Source organism: Engraulis encrasicolus, chromosome 17 (assembly GCF_034702125.1).
Source record: "Engraulis encrasicolus isolate BLACKSEA-1 chromosome 17, IST_EnEncr_1.0, whole genome shotgun sequence".
NCBI classification, from domain to species: domain Eukaryota; kingdom Metazoa; phylum Chordata; class Actinopteri; order Clupeiformes; family Engraulidae; genus Engraulis; species Engraulis encrasicolus.
Window position 1 is genome coordinate 15,567,472 of NC_085873.1, and position 24,782 is coordinate 15,592,253.

Consider the following 24,782-nt stretch of genomic DNA (forward strand, 5'->3'; position numbering starts at 1 on the left):
AAAATGTATACACTTAACAAAGCGAAAGTTATTTCCAAACCATAATGGAATTAACAGACACCACTATACAGTATTTTGTCGCTCCCATCCTCAAACTGATGCCTAAAGTCTACATTGTGTGACTGAAAGTGAAAAGTACCTGAAAAATACCTACCATACTTTGCAATTATTTTAAGTGTATATACTATACACACTTTAAATAATTGCAAAGTACCGTATACATTTCTTTCTGGACACAAATGGGGACATTTATACAAAATAACTAAGTAACAAACAAATAAAATACGTAAGTCACTTGTGTGTCTGTTTAAGATTAGTTTGCACGTAGACTATTTCTGTGCGTAACCGTGTGAGTTGAATGAATATTAACATTGAGCCAATGGTTAAGTCATACAGTCCAGTGGCTTCTTTTTATGCAATACATACTCTGTATCTCTATAGCTACTAGGCTGCTAGTCCATTACTCTGCCAGACATGCCCAAACATGCCCTCATGCAAACATAGCAGACCCTTGACACAAAGCATCAGACCATTTCTTCTATTCATGGACTACTTGAAAGAACAACCCATCTCCTTCCTTCCTCAGCCAAATACTTGATGTTTATTGGCATTTAAATACAATGATTCTATACACAATATTCAGTCATTTAAACAATGGCCTCTTTTTTTGGCAAAAAAATATGCCACAAATATACTGGCTTATTTATCACAAAAACAAAAACCTGAAGCGCTGAACATGATGATCATGGATGGCATGAATATAATACACCTATAGCTCTTTCCAGCATAGCACACACTATGGGTGTTTTCACACCTGGTCCCTTTTAGCCATTTAAGTGAACTCAGACGTGTCACTCCAGACCCCTCGGAAATGAACCGTACTGAGACCTTTATTGACGTGGTCGCAGTACAGTTCACTTATGATCCTGACAAGTTTCACTTGTGACTAGGTGAGCTTTAGAGGACCAAGTGTGGTCAAAAAGAGGACTGACAAACCATGAAAGCCTACGGACCAGAGCAGCTGGTTCTTTTTGTAATACTCACAACACATATGAACAAAATGGAGTCATTTTGCTGTCAGTTCACTTTTGGTCCACTTACAGGGGACTAGGTGTGAAAATACCCTGAGAAAATTAAAAGTTCCCAGAAACATCTTCAGTTTGCCACTGTGGCGGCAGATCTCTGAGGACACGAAAAGTTTACCAAATAGGCTCTGGGAAGAACCTCAAGGTTTTCTTGAGGGTTCTTGAGAGAACCCAGGAGCCCAAAGGCTCTTTGAGGAACCCTCATTGCCACTGTGAAATAACAACTTAAGGTTCTTTAACCCGTTAAGACACGGCATTGTAAATTTGCTGTTACCAGAGTGGCAATGACCAACTCGTAGTGCATTACTAAAGGCCCTGTGTACTGTCATAGTATTGTAGTACTATGGTACTCTAACTTTTCAATGACTATTACAGTGTGCCACTGGTGGTACGAAACCTTGTGATTCTGCCCAAAACTTCAACGTTCTTAAAAGAACCCTCTATGATTCTTCAGAGAACTTTTACGACCTCTCACAGTTCACCTGAAGGTTCTTTTGCAGAGCACAGTGTACACTGCACCTGAAAAAGGACCTGGAGACGCGTTGCCAGGTAGGCCTAAGTCACCATGGCGGGAGAGGGGTTTGGCGGTTTTACATACATTTTGTCGACTTTTTGAGGTTGTAAAACAGCAGGTGACTGAAGACGATGTCACCACTCAATCCACACCTACTACATCCACAATGATCCATTGTCGCTTGGCTTTGGCTAATCCAGCCTTTCAGCAACATAACATTAGCTGAAAAAAGGCCCATCTAGCAAGGCCTCGCTGTAGCGCACACTCCAGTTCAAATCCATTCAAACAGCAGCGCTACTCCAAGACACCTACAGACACGTTTAAGTAATTATAGGCCTGTAGCAAAACAATAAGGTTGTTGCTGGTGTTAAGTGCAGAAGAGGTTACAGTTAATCTCTGACACAGTTTCCCATGAAAACAAATAAACAGACAGACTTGTGGGTGTGCCAAACAGACATGTGTGTGTGCGCATACAAAACACAACACATGTATGTCTATACACACAGACTGACATGAATTAACAGACAGATTGACAGACAGTTTCTGAATTTGTTTAAATTCTGATTTTTTTTTTTTAAACAAAAAAAACTATGTTGGAGTGTATGGCAAAACATGAAATATAGATTAAGGCACCATACGGCTTTGGCTTAGAGGACTGACTCAGTGATGATAAAGACACTATCATGTAGGAAAATACTTAAGCTAGCATGTGCATAATGATCACAGCAGACACTATATGTGGTGTGGAAATGATTGTAAAATAGACTTTAAACTTAATGATTGCACACTGATCTACGCTTAGAGTCCATGTACTCTGTTTGGTTTGGGCAAGAAGAATGCGGGTAAACAACTCGCTGTATTTCTTTTTCTCCTTTAGGAATGTCCAGTCAATATCACAGCTTGTGTCATCAACACATTCCATCTGAAATCACATGGACCCTACAGTTTACGTTCCCCCGTCTGTAGCAGCAGTGTATAAAGTAACTATCCGTACAGTGTATAAACCAGAGATGACTTCCATTACCGTTATCTCTTTCTGTGAACAATGATCATCCTCTCAAAGCACAAGGACAATGGGTCGGCCAGAACTGATGAAGCTCCTTAGATAAGGAGCTCAAAGCTCAAAGAAGTCCAGTTGCTGACATCCAAGCTCTTTGGAGAATGGTGGGTTACATCATCCACGCTTTTCACACAGCAAGGGCTAAGGTATCCAGTTTTGGAAGGCTGTTTGGTTTGGTTGGCTTGGTTGTATTTAACTGATTTCCATTCCCGTGATTTTCCACCATTTCTGAGTGGACAGTGATAACTCCTCCCAAAGAGTAGAGATGCTGTGTCGCGTCCCCCTCCTTTTTTTTGCATGACGAGGGCTAGCTTTTAGGTGCCCAGCTGTGGAAGGCTGTTTGGTTTTGAAGTTCTGCCATCAGTTCTCTCTCACTGCCAGGCTGAGTGACGTGTGTTGGCTATCATCATATCAGTGGCAGATGAGGTCTGTACATAATGGCTTTATGCCATCTATTAGCAGACAATTCATTAAGGCTGAGTAAACAGGCAAGGCTCTTGGATCTTGACTGTAAATGCGCATCGTGAGCGTAAAGCACATCTTGTACTGTAGTCCATTATACTGCAGATGAACACAAAACCCCCTGCATGACATCTTGACTACAAATCCGGCGCCCGGTTATGTGGACGTGTTCAGCAGCATCAGGTCCTACTGTACTCAGGCTCCACTCCAGTCCCCTGACAGGCAGTGATGGGGAGCCTGCATTCAGAAGCCTTAATCCAGTGCCACAAATAACCTGGTTTTACCTGTCCCTACAGATAGGGTTCCTGTTTACGAAACATTTGCGCTGTGAGGAGGGGCAAGATGCTAAGCAGCCAATCAAGTGAGCACATTTTTGAGTGACACCAGTTTCCTAAAAATCAGAGGTTGCAGAGGTATCCTCAGCTGCGAGCGCAGACAGGAACGTTTTTATACAAGAAACCTATATGTACAGTTGTGCCATGAATTGGACAGATAAACCCAGATCTTTTGGAATCTATAGCACTGAATTGCAGCTTCTGAATCCAAGTTGCCCATCCCTCACTCACAGGCTGCTGTCCACTGCATCCATCGCAGCCTCGGCTGTGCCTTTCTCAGGGTCGCCCTCTGTGGGCACACTGCGGTACTGGCAGTCCTGGGCGAGGGTGACGCAGGCCTTTGGTGGTGGGTGACCGTTGAGGGGTACCTGCTCCTGCTGCTCCTGCTGCTCCTGCTGCTGCTCCTGTTTGAGCCTGGCCTCCCTCCGATCCAGCACATAGAACGACACCATGAGGAACAGGGCAGCAGTCACCACGACAACCGAGCAAGCGGCGTAGACGTGGGCGTAGAGGCCATTTCGGTCCACCAGGACGCCTATGAGGACGACAAACAACAGGAAGTCAGGACCCCAGTTCAGGAAGTGGAGATAGTTAGCACTGGGAACATGATATACAGCAGGGCTATTCAAATGGTGGCCCTGGGGCCAGATGCGGCGCTTGGATGGCAAGATTCTGGCCCCCACAAGGTCAGAACAACAAAATGAAAACAAATGTGCGCTATTGGTGTCCGTGCAATTTGTGATCAAGGACGTAGGGCTTTATATGTTGAGTTTGTACATAAGATTGAGGCCATATTTACTAATGCTTACTTTACTATTACTAACATTTACATGTCTATCACCGGAAATGCAGAATGTAGGTCATGGAGATCCAACTTTTTATGTAAGAAAAAGTTCCCAATCTTCCCGGCATTTTCCCAGTCATAATGAATATTTAGACACTGATGGTAGAAGAAAAACCTCATGATTAAGGTAACATTTGAACAGTGGCGTGCACAGACATTTTGGGGGGCAGGGGCATGTGGAACTTCCAGCTGCCTTACTAGGGTATAGAGGCTATATATTATTTCAGGACATTATTGTCACATGCTTTTGGTCATGAAGCATCTGTAGAGTAATCACGTCATCATGGACCACTGTACATTGTGATAAAAACTTATTTTATTTTATTTTTTTTCAAAAAGGGCATTATTTTGTCCAGTAGGGCAAAGGGGCAGGTGCTTTCGCACCACCTCATCCCTATCTGTGCCCGCCTATTCATTAGAAAATAACCCTGAGAGCAATGTGACTTTTAGTTTAATAATTGAAGGATATAGTGGAACAAATCTGCCCAGCATTCCTTGGCATTCAGAGGAAGTACTGTACTAATGTCAGGTCATTCTGGCCTGAACAACAATAGAGACACTTTGCTCTACTTCACGCTCCACCCCAACTCACACAAACACAGACACAGACACAGACACAGACACACACACACACACACACACACACACATTTACAGTAACTCCACAGGGATCGCAAATGTGCTCAGGTGTGACCTTATTGAGACACATGGCTGACTAGTAAAAGGTGGTCACCATGGAGTCTTACATTTGTGTGTCTTCCAAACAAACTCCTGAAGACTCCCCCCCCCCACCCCCTACCCTACTCTACCCTACCCTACCCCAGCACACAGTCCTCTATGCACCTCCCGGGAGCAGTCGTTAATCACAGAAAGGTTACATGTGCAACTGATTCATTTACATAAGCTATGAGATAAAGAAAAAAGATTTGTCTCTGAAAAAGAACTCCTCACGACTCCCTACACTGTAAAAGATTGTCGTGATTTCACATTAGAATTCTACATCAAGAAGATGTATATACCAGTTTACTATTCACTGTTGTAATGTGCAATGCATTGTGGGATATCATATAGAGTACAATTCACAATTGTAAATGTACAGCAGCACATAATACTTTTTACATCATACTGTTGTAAAGATCTGTTTTGTCAGGGCTGCTGTCCTAATGCAAATGTATGCAAAGCCACATGCAGAAATTATGGAGCTCAGGTCACATTCTGATTGGATGCTTTTAAAACATGCATACAGGCCTGATAGAGGTGGAGAGGATTTGAACTGATTTGAACTCTTCAATCGCACACACCTGGTCATGAGCAAGGAGGTAGACATAGGAGGGTTTACAGACATCATCGAGGCATAGTACGGAATGATAGCAAGGGGAGTCCAATTTTCTTCTTTCCATGGTCAAATTGGAAGCATGGTAAAGTGTGGAACAGGTCATAGGATACAATAGTGAATGTTTGTCACCTGTCCTTAATTATCCCCCACAATTAATGCTGACCGACAGCTGCAGTAAATTTGGCCACAAACTGAGCACTGACAACCGGATATTCTCTTTCCACCGGAGTACAAATTTTAATCAATCATAGCATAGCACACACTGACCATGCGCACCATGTCATTAAGCATAGAAATGTATTAGTTCTATGACATTAAAGCAACACCTTGTACTACGAGACAATAGGAGCCTATTTGGATTGGAGCCAATTTTGGTCCCCTAAGGGAAATTCTTTCTCTCCATTATCCCATTTGGGCAAGTGAATCCATTGAAGTACACACACTAGTCCGTAGCAGTGTGGGCTGCCTGCTGAGTGGCGCCCGGGGAGCTGTGTGGGGGTTAGGTGCCTTGCTCAAGGGCACTTCAGCTGCGGTCCGGTCGGGGCACTGAACCGGGAACCCATGGGTTGCCAACCCAGTGCTCTACCACTGAGGCCACGACTGCCCCCCCAACTACTACACTGTGGCCAATGCATTTTCCATTGAGTGATACTGCTTACCCAATCTACCTTCTTTGGTCATGAGCCAGCTGATTGTAAATGACGTCCAGGTGTGCTAATTTCAGCTCAGTGCAATTCAAAACGGGCTTCTCTCTGCTAAAAGGGCATGGGAGAAGCCAATGATGGTTTGTCCATTTATACAGACGATGGGCAGGTCATAGAGCATAAACGATGCTCAGGTGTGGCAGCCCCCCTGTGGTTCAATTTGGGCTTTTTGATGAGGGCTTCGGCAACAGAATATATCTCAAAATCCCATGAGAAGGATTGGAATGGCCCAGGACCATTATTTTCAAAGACTGTATGTTGTGAAGTTTTCCAGTGTTTGCGTTTGGAAGAACACAACAATTAGCTGACAACTGTTTGCTAGCAATTTGGTGTAATTTTACAAACAATTAGCTGGCAACTTTTTATTGCCCAGCAATTTGCTTTAATTTTACTTCAATGAGCTGGCAACTTTTCACCAGCAGTTTTAATTTAAATTTCACACCAATGAGCTGGCAACTTTTTATTGCCAGCAAATTTGTTGTAATTTTACAACAATTAGCTGGCAACTTTTTATTGCATGCAATTTGCTTTAATTTTACTTCAATGAGCTGGCAACTTTTTCACCAGCAATTTAATTTAATTTTTCACACCAATGAGCTGGCAACTTTTTTTTGCCAGCAAATTTGTTGTAATTTTACAACAATTAGCTGGCAACATTTTATTGCCAGCAATTTGCTTTAATTTTACTTCAATGAGCTGGCAACTTTTCACCAGCAATTTAATTTTAATTTCACACCAATGAGCTGGCAACTTTTTTTGCCAGCAATTTGCTTTTAATTTTACTTCAATTAGCTGGCAACTTTTCACCAGCAATCTGTTTTAATTTTACAACAATGAGCTGGCAACTTTTTCGCTAGCAATTTGTTGTAATTTTTCAACAATTAGCTGGTAACTTATCACCAGCAATTTAACTCAACTTCACCTTACTGGTGCAATGTGCAATTAATGAAGATTGGCCAACAGGCTGGCCCACTTGAGCCATGAAACTTCCCACACATTAAAATGACAAGTGTTCAGTTATTTTGTCCAACCCCAGTGTAGACAATTCCACATATATATGGAATGTTTACTTATACACATGGATCAGAATAAAAACTTTTTGGAACTGAAGTTTTGATATGCGCATTCTAAAACAATGTTAACATATAAACAATGGCCAAAACCAATCCATTGAAGAATATCCTTATACGTTTTTTAACACTATCTTAGAAGGAGCCCAGTTTGTTTTTTAAACTATAGTTCTAGAGCAGGAGCATCAATGATTGGAACATTCTAGGAACTTGTTACCTTTTTGATACAGATCTCTCTTGTTGCTCTGTTGTCACACTCTATACCTAACCAATCTGTCAATTAGTGCCTTGCCTCACTTTATTACTAATCACTTTCATGCCGTGATTCAATGATTGCCAGCACCTGCCCAATGCCTGATTACTCTGGTCACATGGTTCACTTGCCCCACTATATAAACCTGGACTGTCACACTGCTTTGGTTGCTTGTCTGAATGGCACAGCATAGCGCCTGACTCACTGGCGCTCACTGGTATTGGCAATCAATTGATTAGCCGACTAGATGAGTGGTTGGTTTGTTGACAAGGTGGCTGACAGCATAGTGCCAGTTGACCAGCTAGCTGCCTGGCAGGTTGACTAACAGCCTGTCCTCCTGGTCAGTTGACTGGCTTGCTGCCTTGCTTGTTGACTGGCCAGCTGCCTGTCCGGTTGACTGGCTGCCTGGCTAAACCTGGTTTAGCCAGGCAGCCAGTCAACCAGCCAGTGAATCGGACAGGCAGCTGGTCAGTCAACCAGCCAGTCTGTCAAGGCCAGTTGGCTACCTGGCCGGTTAACTGGTTGGCTGCCTGACAGGTTAACTGGTTGGGTTTGTTCCATCTTTTTGAGAGCCATCTTGTAGCATAGCATGTTTTATGGTGTTTTTTTGCATAATATTAAATTTAGGCCACTTGATTGGATTGACAAATGCATATCCATACAGTCCTTATTGTGACTGTTTTTGAACCCCCCTTTGAGATGACTTGATAAATGAAAGTCCTCTTGAGGAAACTATCACTGTCACTGTGACAGCACTATGCTGAGTGATTTATTATTTGTGCCTCACCCATGCAAGGCTGAACTTGTAGACGTATATGCTTAGAGCAGAGTGGCATTATGGTACCATGCTATCTCAGTCATGGTGGAGGATGGGGACGATACTATGTTGAAGGCATCTCAGACATGGAGGCGGGCAGCGGGGGTGGAGGCGGGAGGAGGCGGGCGGATGAGGGGGCAGGACATGTGCCATGGTCAGAGTAGTTTTGAAAACGGAACAGTGTTGTAATTTTAAACGACTTGCTGGCAACTGTTTTTTTTCTGCAATTTGTTGTAAATTTAAAACAATTTGCTGGCAATTATTCCCCATCAATTAGCTGTAAATTTCAGCTTGAAATCTTTTACAGTGTAGCATCTAAAGCCATTACGGGCCTCCAGACATCACTTGTTTCTGCTACTGAGTTTAAAGATAAAGATTAAGGCAGATTGGTCTCTACAAACAACTCCTCAAGATCCCCACATCTCAAAACACCTACGGCCCTCCAGGCATTAGTCATTCGGTCATCATACATACGTTTGTTGTTTTCTTTAATGACGTTGTCTACCGGAAACATTACACGAAATTGATCCTTTTACATGTGTAGACTCTTCTGCAAATGAGATAACATATGAGGCAGATTTGTCTCCTGAAGAAATACCCCCAAGTCTACACACTCCCCTAAGTCCCTTCCCACTCCAGGAGTCGGTCGTTCAGTCATTACGAGTTGTTTGCTTTTATGACGTTCTTCAAACGGAAAAAACATTGCGCATAAACGTCATTACGGTCGTTTGGCCATTATGAGCGAGCTGTTTCCTCTCCTATGACGGTGATCTCTACTGGAAACCCTTTTTACACGTAACTGATTACTCATTTACACAACCAGACACTGTTCTGCTACTATGGGAGTTCTGAGATGTAAAAAAAATGAATGTGGCAGATTTGATTTACTGAAGCTGTATGACGCAGACGTTGCTTGGACTCATCAGTGGCGAAAGACGTACGGTACAACAAGTGCAAGGCTGTGCCTGCCGATGTTGTTGTGTGATGAAAGACAGGGCTACGTGAGGCAAGTACCAACCAACCTCCCTCAGTAAAAGTGCAGGGCCTCTGGGAGTATTTCAAAACACCAGTCAGAGTGCCAACAGGTGAGCAAGCAGCTCGTAACGGGGCGGGCTCCACCATCCACACAGCAAGACTAGCGTGACATCCCGTGTTTACTGTATACAGACTGAATGACTGACTGACAGCCATAAAGGCATCAGCTCAAAAGTACTGTTTATCTTGTTCAAGCTGTTAAGCCACAAGCCAAGCTACAATTAGCTTCAAACAATTAAGACTGTGGTGGGAACACACACACACACACACACACACATGCGCGCACTCACATGCGCGCACACACACGCACACACACACACACACACACACACCTATTTGCAGTGTTATCATTTTGGGGACTTCCCATTGACTGTCATTCACTAAAGAATTGCAGACCCATCCCTAACTCCAGATTTACTCTTCCGGCATCATCATTTGCAACAAGAAAAGCAAATCTTAGGACAGGGGCATTGGACGGACCTCACGTGTACAATACGTATAGCAACACCAGGCTATAGCAACTCACACACACACACACACACACACACACACACACACACACACACACACACACACACACACACACACACACACACACACACACACACACACACACACGCACACACACACACACACTCTCTCTCTCTCTCTCTCTCTCTCTCTCTCTCTCTCTCTCTCTCTCTCTCTCTCTCTCTCTGTCTGTCTCTCTCTCTCTCTCTCTCTCTCTCTCTCTCTCTCTCTCTCCCACCTGCGAGTGGTGGTCCGATGAGCAGCGTGAAGCTCTCCATGACGGACAGCAGGCCGAGGGCGGGCTGGAAGCGCCGCATCTCCACGGTGTCCATGAGCACGGTGAAGACCAGCGAGCCCACCACGGCCATGGACAGCCCGTACACCAGCACGTAGGCCAGCAGCACCTGGAAGCTGGGCCCGATGCAGCAGATGGCGTTACTCAGGCCGTTCAGCAGCAGGGCAAAGCTGAAGATGTAAACATGCCGGCCTGAGGAGGCAGAGAGGGAGGGAAAGACAAACAGAAAGAAAGTTGAGGTGTTATGTAGAATAGAATAGAAAAGAAAGCCTTTAAAATGGTAGCCTGAGGTAGGTGGGAAAGGGAGAGAGACATAAAGACAGATGGAGCTGAGCTGTTGGATATGTAAGTCAGGTGATCCTGCTGTGCCAGTTAGCCACTCTGCTTGAATCTGTTACCAACCAGTCAACAGTCCAGTTCGGGGTGACAGAACTATATTGCTGAGATAAAGGTCCTGACCGATAGCTCAGTGCTACATAGTTAAAATGAAAATATTGAAAACATTTCCCATTATGTTAGGAATGATGAAAGAACGCAGACACAGTTGAGGTGTCAGAATTCATAAACCAAAAAGGATCACCAACAACACAACTGGAAATAATCCTAAAGGAATGTGATTTCTTAACTGCATGGTTTGCGTATCATTCCAAATTAGCTGGCACCTTTATCCACAGTAAAAAAAAGTGGAAAAAAGCCTTTGATGTCTGAAGAAGAGTTTGTCACCCGACATGTTGCGTAAAAGGTGGACAAGGGGGAGCAGAAAAATCCTGGTTGAAGCGGACATTTTTCACTATTCATCTTCATTTGACTGTTTGGCTCCCAAATCAGACCTTTATGGATGTGCAGGCTTTATCCTACTCCTTCACCTTTAACCCAAAAAACCCAGTTATTTCGGTACAGGGTAATGGTTGCCGTCCTCCCTGGTGCAATATGTGCTTAGGTGCCTTGCACAAGGGCAGGTAAACCTTGGATGAGGGCACTGGAATGGAAAGGGGCCACATACAACCTTTTGATCTCAAGACCAACTCCCTAACCATTAGTCCATAGTAAATGGACTGTTAAAGTACATAGCACCTTTCCACTCCTTCGAGCACATTACATCATAAGCCTCACATTCACACCCGATGACAGAGGCTGCCACACACCATGCACGTTTTTTTTACATTTAAAAACAAATGTATTATTATTATTATTATTATTCATTTAAAATAAATACATTTATTCCCAATAACATCCAAACGGTTATGCAACATCAGCAGACAACTAGCAAACAGTGATACCTTTTGGGATAATATTTGGAGTAGGCCTATGTTAAGAAAGTTTATAATGTAAACAAAGTCTGCCCCCATTAGAATAGCTTAGAACTCGGAAAGGGCTGAGTCGAAAACTGTAGCATCACCGGGTAGGCCTACTGACAAGTCAAGGGTAGCGTGAGCTAAGGATAGATATTTGCATATTTTAAGTGTATCGTATCGGCCAATACGCGTGTGGTTTTGGCCGATACGCAATATTCATTATTTTATGTCATTCAGGTTTTTTTATAGCACCAAGACACTTTATTTTTTTTATTACTTGATTGTTAGACATTACTTGATTGTTAGAGTGGGTGTTTAAATCTTACAAGTTCTACCTCAATTTGATAATGTTAAAGGAATGTTTATTTTTAACTTGAGACCTGGAATATATGTCCTTTTTTAACCTTTTTTTTTTTTTAACCCATATCGGCCCTAAATATCGGGTATCTGAAATCGGGTATCGGCCAAGGGTGATGAAAAAAAAATCGGTATTGCATCGGCCATTAAAAAACCTGTATCGGTCGACTCCTAGCGTGAGCAATACAACAGCATGCTGAAATTGGAAGAAGTTATCCTTTAAGTATCTTGCTCAAAGACACATCGATGGGGTCAGGCAGAACTGCAACATTCTGGTTGCTGAACAGGCTACTCTACCATCTGAGCCACCATCACCCCAAAGACCTTTTATGGCCAATTGTTGCTTAACTTATTAAATTAAAGATTTTGGTGATATGGTGCAGAGGGAGTGGAGGGGAGACGGAGAGCGGTGGAAAAGGAGCCAAGGGTGAGTCCTACATAAGTCAGGTGTGTGTGGGAGAGAGCATGAGTGTGTACACACAGCGTTCATGTGCTGTGCTTTGTCACGCTGACAAACACAGTTAAGGTGTCATATCAGAATCCACAAACCAAAAAGGATCACCAACAACACAACTGGAGATAATCCTAAAGGAATGTGATTTCTTAACTGCATGGTTTGCATATCATTCCAAATTAGCTGGCACCTTTATCCACAGTAAAAAAAAAAGTGGAAAAAAGCCTTTGACGTCTGAAGAAGAGTTTGTCACCCGAAACGTTGCGTAAAAGGTGGACAAGTGGGAGCAGAAAGTCCTGGTTGAAGTGGACATTCATCACTATTCATCTTCATTTGGTTGTCTCTCCCAAGTCAGACCTTTATGGATGTGCAGGCTTTATACTCCTGCACCTGAACCCAAGAAAAAAACAATTATTTAGTTCAGTTATTTGGATACAGGGAACTGGTTGTAGTCCCTGGAGCAATAAGTGGTAGGTCGACCTTGTATGAGGATACTGGAGTGGAAAGGGGCCGACATTCTTCCTACTTGTATGGAATTCAAACCTACAACCCTTTGATCTCAAGACCAACTCCCTAACCATTAATCCATGGTAAATGGACTGCCTTTATGTAGCGCCTTTCCACTCCTTCGAGCACTCAAAGTGCTTTGCATTATATGTCTCACATTCACACATGTTGGCAGAGGCTGCCACGCACCAGGCACCAGGCACCAGGCACCAGGCACCAGGCACCAGGCACAAAGTACCTTGCTCAAGGACACATCAATGGGGTCAGGCAGAGCTGGGCTCGAATCTGCAACATTCTGATTGCTGAACAGGCTACTCTACCATCTGAGTCACCACCACCCCAAAGACTGAAGGAGGTGATCCTGGACTTCAGGCGGTGTGGCCAGGGCAACCACTACCACCAACCCATCAACATCGGAGGGGAGCCAGTGGAGGTTGTACAGAGCTTCAGATTCCTGGGTGTGCACATCAGCGAGGACTTGTCATGGAGCGCCAACACCTCTGCAATGGCTAAAAAGGGATCCCAAAGGCTATATTTCCTTCGCACTCTAAAGAAGGCCCAGCTACCACGAGATCTGCTCACTAACTTCTACAGGTGTACAATTGAATCAGTAATTACATACAGCATCACATCTTGGTACACCAGCTGCACACACGACAACAAGAAGATGTTACAGCGCATCATTAAAACAGCAGAGAGAATCATTGGGTGCCAACTACCCACACTTGAGGAGATCCACCATACACGCTGCACAAACAGAGCATTAAACATCCTTAAAGATCACACACACCCTGGTCACAGGCTCTTCACCATGCTACCATCTGGCAGGCGCTTTAGGACTCTGCGTGCCCGCACTACGAGAATGAAGGACAGCTTTTATCCAACTGCCATCAGACTCTTGAACGCAATACGTCACCTGCCCCCCCTCAATTCTTCAGGACTATCGATAATGTGACATGCACATGGATTTTTATGGATTTTTATATATTATTTATTTACTGTTTAATCTTTTATTTTGTGGGCATTTGTGGGTTGCTACTAAACACAATCTCGCTATATTTGTATAGTGACAATAAAAAGTCTACTACTACTACTGTTTATGGCCAATTGTTGCTTAACTTATTAAATTAAAGGTTATGGTGATATTACATTACATTGCATTTGGCAGACGCTTTATAACCAAAGCGACTTTCAAAAGAGGACATAATCAAGCCAACATCACAAGCAAATACAAAGTGCACAGGAGATATACAGAACAACAAGTGCAGTTGCAAAGAGGGGTTAGTTTTTTTTTCATATAGAGTAAGTAACGAGTACACACACACACACACACACACACACAGACAATCTAAACTAAACTAAACATCATGTCAGGAGTCTGCCCTGGGGCAAGGCCAGAATTAGTCTAGTAGATACTATGGTGCAGAGGGAGTGGAGGGGAGACAGAGAGCAAGGGGAGGGAGTGGAGGGGACATTCAGTTGAAGGAGAGGATTGTGCACATCCCAGGGAAAGGTGCAGGACGAAGGCCAACTGAAGTTTTCAGAGTGAGAAGTCCGCACACTTAGAATCCTTTTTGTTGTATTTTATTTTTTCATGACAGGATAACGTTTCGACCTCAACTGTCTTCTTCTGTTGAGGTTGAAACGTTATCCTGTCAGGAAAAAATAAAATACGACAAAAAGGATTCTAAGTGTGCGGACTTCTCACTCTGAAAACTAAGGGAGTGGAGGGGAGACAGAGAGCCAGCCAAAGGAGCCAAAGGAGCCAAGGGTGAGTCCAACGTAAGTCAGGTGTGTGTGGGAGAGAGCATGAGTGTAGTGTGTACACAGCGTTCATGTGCTGTGCTTTGTCACGCTGATATTGTATTCCTTACTCCCTTGACCTGGAGCAAAGGTCTCCCATTCATACTGGAGGTGTCATGTAGTGTGAAGGGCAACATTTTAATCAACTGAAAAAAATATGTTCTTGGCAAACATTGGCTATTATCAACACATTGTTGTGCAAGCCTATTAACAGCCCTCACACTCATTCAGAGGGATTAAGTGCTGTGCCCCTTTAAGCTCCACACTTAAATACTTTCACAAAGAATCAAACAAACATATACACACATACAGTACATATACAGTACAGTACATATACACCCCCACACACGAGCACACACACAAGCATCAAGAGTACAAGCGTCAGCAGAGTGTATAAAAGTAACACTAGAAAAAAAACTTTTAAGAATGTTCCTCCCACCATAGTTGAATTCAACAAGTGACTGGCCTACATTTACTATATAGTAGACTACAGTACAGTACATGTCTCATGTTAAGCTGATTCTGAGCTGGTTAGATCAAATTTGAGGCAGTGCTTTTTGTTTTTTTTTACTGAAGGCTATTCATTATTTTCAGTAACAATGCAGTCTATCTATCTCAGGTACAGTGAAATAACCTGACATCATAAATGTACATCTACTTTTTGACAACTCATCAAATACTGTACAATGTACTGGCAATAGATCATTATTAAATACAATAGTCAGGAGGTGTTGTACCTTTAAACCAGGGCAGGTTGAAGATGAGGCGAGTGTGACTCATCAGTCATTATGCTTGCACCATAACAAAATAACTAAAAAGTATCTGAGGGCTCCAGTCATCCCTGACCTAGTCTTTTTGAAGTAGATCAGTTTGCTTTCCATTAAGCATTTCAACATGACGGGTCTTAGTAATACCTTATTATTAAACACAACAGACAGTAGTGTACCTTTAAACCAGGACAGCTTGAAGGCGAATGAAGATGTTCATGAGGTCCATATCACACTACTATGACATTACGCATTTCAACATTACAGGTCTTAGTAATATATTATTGAACACAATGGGCAGACAGTACCTTTAAACCAGGGCAGGTTGAGGACGAGGCCGATGGGCGGGCGTATGAAGATGTTCATGATGCCCAGGATGGAGAGCAGCAGGGCGGCGTCACTCTGCTCCATGCCCGAGGTGGTGGCGTAGGGTACCATGTAGACCAGCGGCACCACGAAGCCCAGCATCATCCAGGTGATGCCCACGGCGTAGATGCGGTAGCGCACGTTGGTCAGCAGCAGGTCGAACGCCATGTTCTTGTGGAGCGTCGCCAGCGCTCCCTTCAGCCACGATCGCACCACGCTGCCGCGCTTACCGGACGGCTCCGTGCCTGTGCTGCTGAAGCGGGAAGGAGGAAGAAGGAGAGAGAGAGAGAGAGAGAGAGTACATCAGTAGTTCTTAACTGGAATAGACCTGGGATCCATCATTTTCCACTGGCATTATATTATGCTGTTTTTACACTACAGCTCCACGACCGACCCTGGACCCCTCCGCAACCTAATCTCGGGTCCCAGTACACCAGTTAAGAAACACAGATACGTACATAAATAGACAAGTGGACAGATGAATATAAAGATAAATAAATCGATCCTTCACTGTTCCCAGAAGAAAATCAACGACACAACGACACAAGACACTTTCAACGACACAACACAACTCTGTGTCCTAATTGCAAACGTGTGAATGAGACAAAATTGGTTCCCTATCCACAATGTGTAGATTCTACATTTGCGACGTTAAGTATGCCAAGTGCAAATACATTAACTGTCAGTCACAATGCGACTTTTTAAATATAGAAACGTCAGCGCAACCAACAAACTTTTAAAAAGTTGCATATGCAGCGTGACTTGTCATTCCTCGTTTGCCTCATTCAGTCAGGACAGTCCAAGAAAAAACAACGGAATGGAGCGGATTTTGTCACTCTCAGTTGATTGCTTCTCTTGCAGTTAGGACAAGATAGGACATAAGACACACAGCAAGGAGACACCATACACCAACACACACAGCACCATTGTAGCCTCTTTGTGCAGATGGGCCTGCTGACGGGCCTTTTCACACTTTGCTGCAAAGACTCAACTAAATCATAACAATACACCAACCTGCCAAATTCTGTTTGGCTGGTAGAAAATAAAACTTACTAGCCACTTTGACTGATATTGAGTATACCCATGTGTGGCTAGTAAGATTTAACATCCACAAGCCAACTTGTGCCATCTCCTGACAACATCGCTATGACGTTACGGAGACTAACAGATAGGCTCTATGCAAAGGGGTAAAACCCACCATGAGGGATCTGTCGCCGCCTTAGGCGGCTGCCTCCGTCGGGGCACCAGCGGTCTCATGACGGCCCCGCACACGCAGCAGTTGAGCAGCACTCCCCCCAGCACCAGGAAGCTGCCGCGCCAGCCGTACTCGCGGTGGAGGTAGTGGCCCAAGAAGGGCAGCACGGACAGGCCCAGGGCTGTGCCCGTGGAGGACAGCGCGTTGGCGAAGGGACGCCGGCGCACAAAGTACTGGCCCAGGATGGTGACGGCAGGCTGGAAACTGAAGCAGAAACCCAGGCCTGAGGAGGAGAGGAGAGGAGAGGAGAGGAGAGGTCAAGTTGAGAGAGATATTGCGTTTCAAGTTGCATGCACAACAGGATTTCCTTGTCGTAAAGTTTTTTTGTAAAGTGAACTTCTAAGAAATTCACCTTTGGACAAGGGCCAAACTTGCAAGCAATACATAAGCATATAGAGTATGCATGCATGCAGACATTAGCATATCTTTATATTTAAATTGTATGTGTCCCAAGCCACAGGACTGTTATGTGCAAGAATGTTTTTAAAGCTTTTTTTCCAAAGTGTAATTGACACATCTTCAATGTAGATACAATTACTGTATTTCGAGGCAGAATATGAAATACTGTAGTATTAACACTGCATACCATAACACAGCAAAAATGGTCACATTCCCTAATGGGCAGCTTTGTTCCCATAGGAACTGGGAACTAAACCTGAGGGTGAACGTAGCCAAGCTGCAGTGGGATTACATGCTCTACTGAACATGTCCTATACAACATCGTCATGTGATCATCATGTGTCGCCATAGCTGGAGACCCACCAGGTAGGACTGGACACGATTAACTTCCGCCAAAGGGCGTACATGACGTAATATGCTTTTATTGTTTGGTTGAACACTGCTGCTGTAACAACAGCGTCAACAACAAAATAATAAGATATTATATATGACATTACTAAATAGTAACATTACTAAACAATAATGCAATTATAAATAATATTAAGCGCATCATTATTATTATTATTACTATTATGTAACTGTAGGAACTTCTTGTTATCGCTCTTCTTCTTGTAGTTGGTTCTATATAAATAATATATTATGATATAATTATAACATTAAAATGTTAATAACTATGAGATTTGTATTATTTCAACTTACTTTAGTTGTAGTTACATCTCTAATCGCTATCGTTAAAGCGAATCGTTAAAGCATATCATCCATCTGAGTTTAATACATTCACACATGCTAGCACGAGTAGCCACTTCAGCTGTGTTCCCTGGGGCTGTGGTGTCTCTTGCTAGGGCACTTTGGCCCATGGATAATGAAGTAGGAGCAAGTGGCCCTACTTCACTTTCTCTATATGTCCACGGCCAACCATGTAGAGGGGCCTTGGAAGGCTACACTGTTAAAATGCTGTACTGTAAGGCAGTGATGGGCAACTGGAGGCCCGGGGACCACAAGCGGCCCGCCTCCTCACTCAGTGCGGCCCCTAGATAAAACATAATTAAAAAGAAAATGACCAGATATACTGCTGAATCAATCTGTTGTAATTATACAGTTCCTTCCAAACAACAACCTTTTGGATTTTACGAGTTGCAAGCTGTCAGATCCATGGTTATGTGACCCTCTGATCGTGACCATGATCAAAATGTGGCCCTCCTTAACATGAAAGTTGTGCATCCCTGCTGTAAGGCTACATTGTTACAATGTTGTACTGTAGGGCTACATTGTTACAATATTATTGCCACCTTAACCCGTTAAAACATGACGTTATACATTTGCTGTTACCAGAATGGCAATGACAGAGTCATAGTGTATCACTTAAGGGCCTGTGTTATATCATAGTGGAGTAGTGCTATGTTAATTAACAATTCAATGACAATTACAGTGTGCCACTGGCGGTACTGTACAGTGTGCATTGTGGGGCTACTTTCCCCAAAGATTAATAAAGCTTCTAAACTGTACAGTACATATTTGCTTGTGCACGCGTGTGCATGTGTGTGTTGTCTTTGCCATATCCTTTTTTGCTTGAGCTGTGCACTGTCAGTGAATGTCTAGTCACTGTGATGCTATTTTGTAACATACCCATGGCTTCAAAGTGACCACTATCTGGTGTGCTGTAAAGTACAGTATAACACACAAAGAACAGGACGCCTTCTTCGTTTCCTGTGAAACCTTGGAGATGTGTGATCAGCACTTTATTCTGTGTGCGTGCGTGTGTGCGTGTGTGTGTGTGTGTGTGTGTGTGTGTGTGTGTGTGTGTGTGTGTGTGTGTGTGTGTGTGTGTGTGTGTGTGTGTGTGTGTGTAACGGAGTAGTATCGGTAGCGCTGGGCTATCGGACTGGTCCTCAAGCGGGATCGTGCTGTGACTCCCAATGGCGTGGTGGCCAGTTTGCGGGCCCAACGGGGAAGGAATGCACTATCATTTGTCGGGTTACGTGTGTGTGTGTGTGTGTGTTTTGTGTGTGTGTGTGTGTCCTCTGACCTGTGATGACTCCAGCGGTGATGTAGAGCTCCTCCATGGAGTTGACGAAGGAGCTGCAGACCATGCCCATGCCACTCATGACGCCGCCAAACATCACCGTGGCCCTGCAGCCAAACCGCTCCACCAGAATACTGCACAGCGGACCTGCAGAGGGAATACAAACATGCACGCAAACACGCACGCACACATGCATGCACGCACGCACAAAATAACATGCATATCTATTTACATGTGAACATTTCAGAAAACATCCTTCTCTCTATCTACTGTATCATTCTCTCTCTCTCTCTCTCTCTCTCTCTCTCTCTCTCTCTCTCTCTCTCTCTCTCTCTCTCTCTCTCTCCTCCACAGAACAACAGATTAGAGGGTATTTTTCCATACCACTCTCTATATACCGCTAACACGCGCCCCATGCGGCCTGGGGCCCCCCTTACACACAAACACACACACACACACACACACACACACACACACACACACACACACACACACACACACACACACACACACACACACACACACACACACACACAAACACGAGCCTGTCCTCACGCGCCGCATTGAAAATGGCCCAGAGCCATTTTATGGCCCCGATTAGCCCGTCATAATCTGGAAGCCTTCTTTGCCTTGGCAAATACCAGTCTTGAACAAAGTGCCGTCTGTGCACTCATGTGGTGGAAGTTCATAGGGCAGTGTGACTCACATCCATTGTTGGGTTTCCACACACACACACACACACACACAACAAACACACACACACACACACACACACACACACACACACACACACACACAACAAACACACACACACACACACACACACACAACAAACACACACACACACACACACACACACGCACGGACACATACGCAAGCACGCACACACACACGGACACGGACACGGACACACACACACACACACACACACACACACAACTTTGGCACACCAACAGTTATGCACTGATATGGCGTCTATACGCAAAGAATTTACATCCCGACATGGTAGCATGGCTATACGCATACCTCGATACCTTGCTTATCGCAAGAGCAAACAAGAACAGATGCCGCCCCTCGTAACCTTATACCTGAAAAGCCCAACGTGTGTACTCAACTCTTAATGGCCTGAAAGCAAAGCAAAGCAGCACATTCAGAAGTTCCTAAAGGACTTTCGATATCCATGAGGAAATCTTTCAAGGTGGGCTGAGTGCCGCAAGAGCTTGGGTAGCCTCTTACTGCAGCAGGGGTCGCCGGCGGGCCTATTCACTTTTTGCTGAAAATACTCAACTACATCATAACAACATTGCTACTACAGTGCCGAGAGCCTTAAGTAACAAGATTAAGACACATAGACATTACAATTTTGGTGACAGTAAGGTTATAACATAGGTGCTGCGCTAAGTGGTTAAACTACAAACTGAGCTGGAGATCATTTGAAAGTAATCAGCCACAACAGCTTGATTAGACTACAAAAAAAAACCATTTTTGAGACCCCCAGACATCCCAATATGAAGAGAAACAAGAGTTTGCTTGGAGTACAAATACTGTTTGAGATCCCTGGCATCAGAAAGCAAAGAATGGGAAATAAAACAAACAGTGCGGTTCTTCTTCTTGTGTACTTAGCACAGGTGTTTTCTCTGGCTGCCAGCTGTCAGGCATCAGCTTGTTCACAATTTGTTTGGATCAAAGATGAGGCAAGGGTTCTGTTCTCTGAGGCCAGGGTTCAAAACCTCTACAGGACTGCACAGGTCTGAACACGCCTGATGTGCGACAGACATATTCAACATCAGCATTTGTTTGCCGTCTGGCTGATAACAGTGTGTCAGTCTTCTCATTTCACTGAACGAGATAATGGATAAGACTCTGGCAGCGATAGTCACAAGCTTCCTCTTTCAGAACAGGAAGTTGAAAGAGTGAGGTGACAGTTAAGTTAGGGGTGGGCGATATGACGATATTATATCGTGAATCGCGATATTGAGTAAAATATCGTCTCGAATCTGCCAAAGTGGAGAAATCGTATAGATCGTCTTGCAGTGAAGATGTTTATTATCCGTATTAGAGTGACGTTTTCTCACTTGTGTCGTTGTCTTCACTTTATTCTTTACATTTTTTTATTCATCTTGTACACATCATCAGTGTGTTAACATTTTATTGACTGCAAATTACAAATTGCAAGTATATGAAAGTTGTTTTTTGTAGTTTTTATTTTTTGGATGGAAGATCATGATAAAAAATCGATATCGTGATTTCATGTTAAAAAATCGTGATACAACATTTTTGCCATATCGCCCACCCCTAAGTTAAGTGTTGCATCCAATCTCCCTGTTTATGTAAGGATAGTTGATTTTGTTGAACCCTTGGGTTTCTCTTTCTGCTTTCTTGCAACAAATTAACCTTTTACACAGCAAACATAGCTGAGGGTCATGTCTGTAGTCAAATGCTTGTAACATGCTCTTCCTTCTGAATATTACAGTAGCCGCTTTGATCAGTCTACAGAATGCTGTCTAGAATAACTCAATCTGTAATATTTCCCATTGCATCTTGGTGGCAGTAAAAGTCTGAAAGCACACACGTGTTTGGATGTAGACAAACATAGTTCTAATCTCTACCACTTTACATTAGTACTTCACAAACGTTTTTTTGTATGGTTAATTACAACTATATTGCAACTATGTCATATCAACATTGCTATGACATTTGCCAAGAGTAACAGATTACAGATTAAATAGATTAACAGAAACAGATTAAGACTTGGCCATTACCGTTGTGGTAACAACGAGCTAATACCGGTAATAGAGGCTCTACAACTAGTAAAATCTGACTCAAAAACTCAACTACATAATAGCATTTCTATGACATTAAAGAGTTTTAAGTAAGAGATCAAAAAAATGTAGGTAATGGTAATCGTATAATACTATGAACTACTTGTGTAGAGCCTGTGTTATAACACTGTTATAAATAAAAATAGGAATGAGACAGTCTTAATCTGTTAGTTTCGCTCTCTGTGTAATGGCATTTGTCCGATTATCGACTTTCAAATCTCATACCTAGATGTTGGTCTAACCAAGAAGATAATGAATAATGCTTCCCAAACTGTCTGGTTAACCCGCCTCCCTCGGTTTGCTACTGGTCGAGGCCAGAAAAGGCTGTGTCGACGTTTAAACCAAACATGTTCTTAGTCCCAATAGAACGTCTCTGCTTAAACCACGTCACTGCCTTGAACACACCTCTACCCAGGGCCGTTGGAGCTGCTACAAGTTGATCGCTTCCCAACAAAGTAGGTGCAGTTCCAGGTTTCTCCGGAGCTGAGAAACGATATTTTTATTGCTCCTGGCCTGACTAGAAGCAACGCCTTAGGTGTTCCATCACAAGGAGGGGTGGCCTGGCTATAATGGCATTGCAATGTTGTTATGATGTAGTTAAGTCTTTGCAGAAAAGAATGAATGGGCTGACGGGCATATCTGCACAAAGAGGCTACAGTAGACCTCTTTTAAATGGAGGAGCTGCACTAAGGCGCCATTAATAAAATATACTGTACCTCCAGCATGGAGGACAGAGGTCATAATGGAGGGCACCCAGGATGTCTCGCTGTTGGTGGCGTGGAACTCCGCCTGGAGGTCCGTGTAGAAGATGCCCACGCAAGACGGAAAAGCCAGCGTCAAGGCCAGCACCAAGATGGTGGCAGCCAACACCACCCAGCCCCAACCTCCATCGGGTGCCTCGATGGCTGCTGGTGGGAGTGGGGTCCTGGTGGATGGCGGTGGGTCCGGGTCTGGGTCCGACATATCTCCCCCACCACCACCTCCCTCCTCAGGGTCAGCTTCCGTGGATGATACTCTGGTCCCATGGAGGTCCAGGGTGGAGGGATCCTCTTGATGATGGACTTCAGCACTGTCGCCCTCCTCGCTGCTGGTCATCATCTCCACGGACTAGTGGCCAAAGGCCCTCTGCTGCTCCCACTGCCAGTCGGTATCTGCGCGGGCTGCGATGCACGCCGGCTACAGCATTCCATGTCAGTCAAACTGACTGTTCTTCATGGGCTTGTTCTGATACAGCAGGAAAAAGGCATTACATATAAGAATACAACACCTATCCTTATGTACCACATGTGTGATGTGTAGAAACAGACTAAATAAATTGAATAATTGACAGAAAATATAGGCCTACTGTGAAAGTTATTCTGGGTTATACAAAATTATGAACTAAAAGCAGCACCATTTACTGGCCATGTGCTCAACCATAAATTATTCTGAGAAGGTGAATATGGCAAGTACTGTATCGTCAGTCACACTCTGCCAACTTTTAACTCACTGGCATCAACCAGTTTGCGTTTAGATCCAAGACAAATAGCCTACCGGTATTACAGGTAGCCAACAGAAAGGATGTGCGCCCATGGCTAGACCTGTCAAAACAGCGAACAACGCGTCATTTGTGCAGGACTTCCAGACTTTTTCAATTTTTTTTTTTTTTTTAAAAGAGAGACTCTAGGTTGATGGATCGTCTTCACTTCCTTCCTCTCCATATCTTAATGTCTACAGGCTGCGCTGTGACCACTCAGGGAGGAAAACATGCACATGAATAACGCAAAACGCAGAACTATGAAATGTCTATGGTTCGCCAAACCCCAGACTTAAAGATAGCCTAAACAAAATAAACAAAAACGTACAAGACTGAAAAAATGTAGCCTTGGAAATTAACGTTTGGTTTCATCACCCACAAGGCAAATGTTGTACATAGTACCCTGAACAACGTATAGATTTGGGTGGCCAACGCTTAAAATATGACTTTCAGAGGCACCCATTCTTACGGAGTATGCCCACAAGAACCGACAGAACTAGAAATTGCCGTCATGAGATAGCCCCAGGCTGGTACCTTTAGCGGTCAAGGGAAGAAAGCGCATTTCGACTAATTTCAGCCTACACCACTATACATGGAGCCATAATGTGGTAATTGATGGTAGCTCACCAATACTGGTCTGTTGGTATATTTCCTTGCACAGCCATTTCTTTCTTTCTCTCGTCCAGACTTCCATCTGGGGTGCGCAAGCGCTCGTTCTCGCTATTAGACAAGAGGATCATGTTCCCTTTAGTGGGAGGAGAAAAGACGCGAGGTCCGATAGACGCAACGATATTGGACAAAAGGTGGGAAACGTTATGTGCAGTCATTACGCCATTGCCCACCGCTGTTGTTTTTCTGACGCCGGACGAAATATTAATAATAATTTTAGGTAGCCCAGT

At 43.8% G+C, this 24,782-nt stretch overlaps 1 protein-coding gene across 2 annotated transcripts; it reads right to left on the reverse strand.

Annotated features, from left to right (window-relative positions):
• slc16a5a (solute carrier family 16 member 5a) lies at window positions 1-24,599 on the reverse strand. 2 transcript variants are annotated; one of them, XM_063221847.1, is made up of 7 exons: window positions 24,511-24,599; window positions 23,084-23,591; window positions 19,549-19,692; window positions 17,067-17,346; window positions 15,811-16,118; window positions 10,263-10,511; window positions 1-3,991 (listed from the first exon to the last, which is right to left on the reverse strand). In XM_063221847.1, the coding sequence occupies exons 2-7, from the start codon at window positions 23,463-23,465 to the stop codon at window positions 3,684-3,686; spliced, it is 1,671 nt and encodes a 556-aa protein (XP_063077917.1). In that variant the 5' UTR covers window positions 23,466-23,591; window positions 24,511-24,599; the 3' UTR covers window positions 1-3,683. The 2 variants fall into 2 exon arrangements, with proteins under 2 accessions (XP_063077917.1, XP_063077916.1); XM_063221846.1 differs by having other exon boundaries at window positions 15,811-16,121.
• Window positions 24,600-24,782: the final 183 nt, after the last annotated feature.

What these genes read in the sequence shown, in the direction of transcription:
- slc16a5a (XM_063221846.1), bottom strand. Translation starts at nt 23,465, where the DNA reads ATGATGACCAGCAGCGAGGAGGGCGACAGTGCTGAAGTCCATCATCAA. An exon ending in GCGGCGACAGATCCCTCATG is followed by an intron (nt 16,122 to 17,066) that starts GTGGGTTTTACC and finishes TTCCCGCTTCAG; the next exon opens with CAGCACAGGCACGGAGCCGT. An exon ending in CAACCTGCCCTGGTTTAAAG is followed by an intron (nt 10,512 to 15,810) that starts GTACTGTCTGCC and finishes CTGCCTCCTCAG; the next exon opens with GCCGGCATGTTTACATCTTC.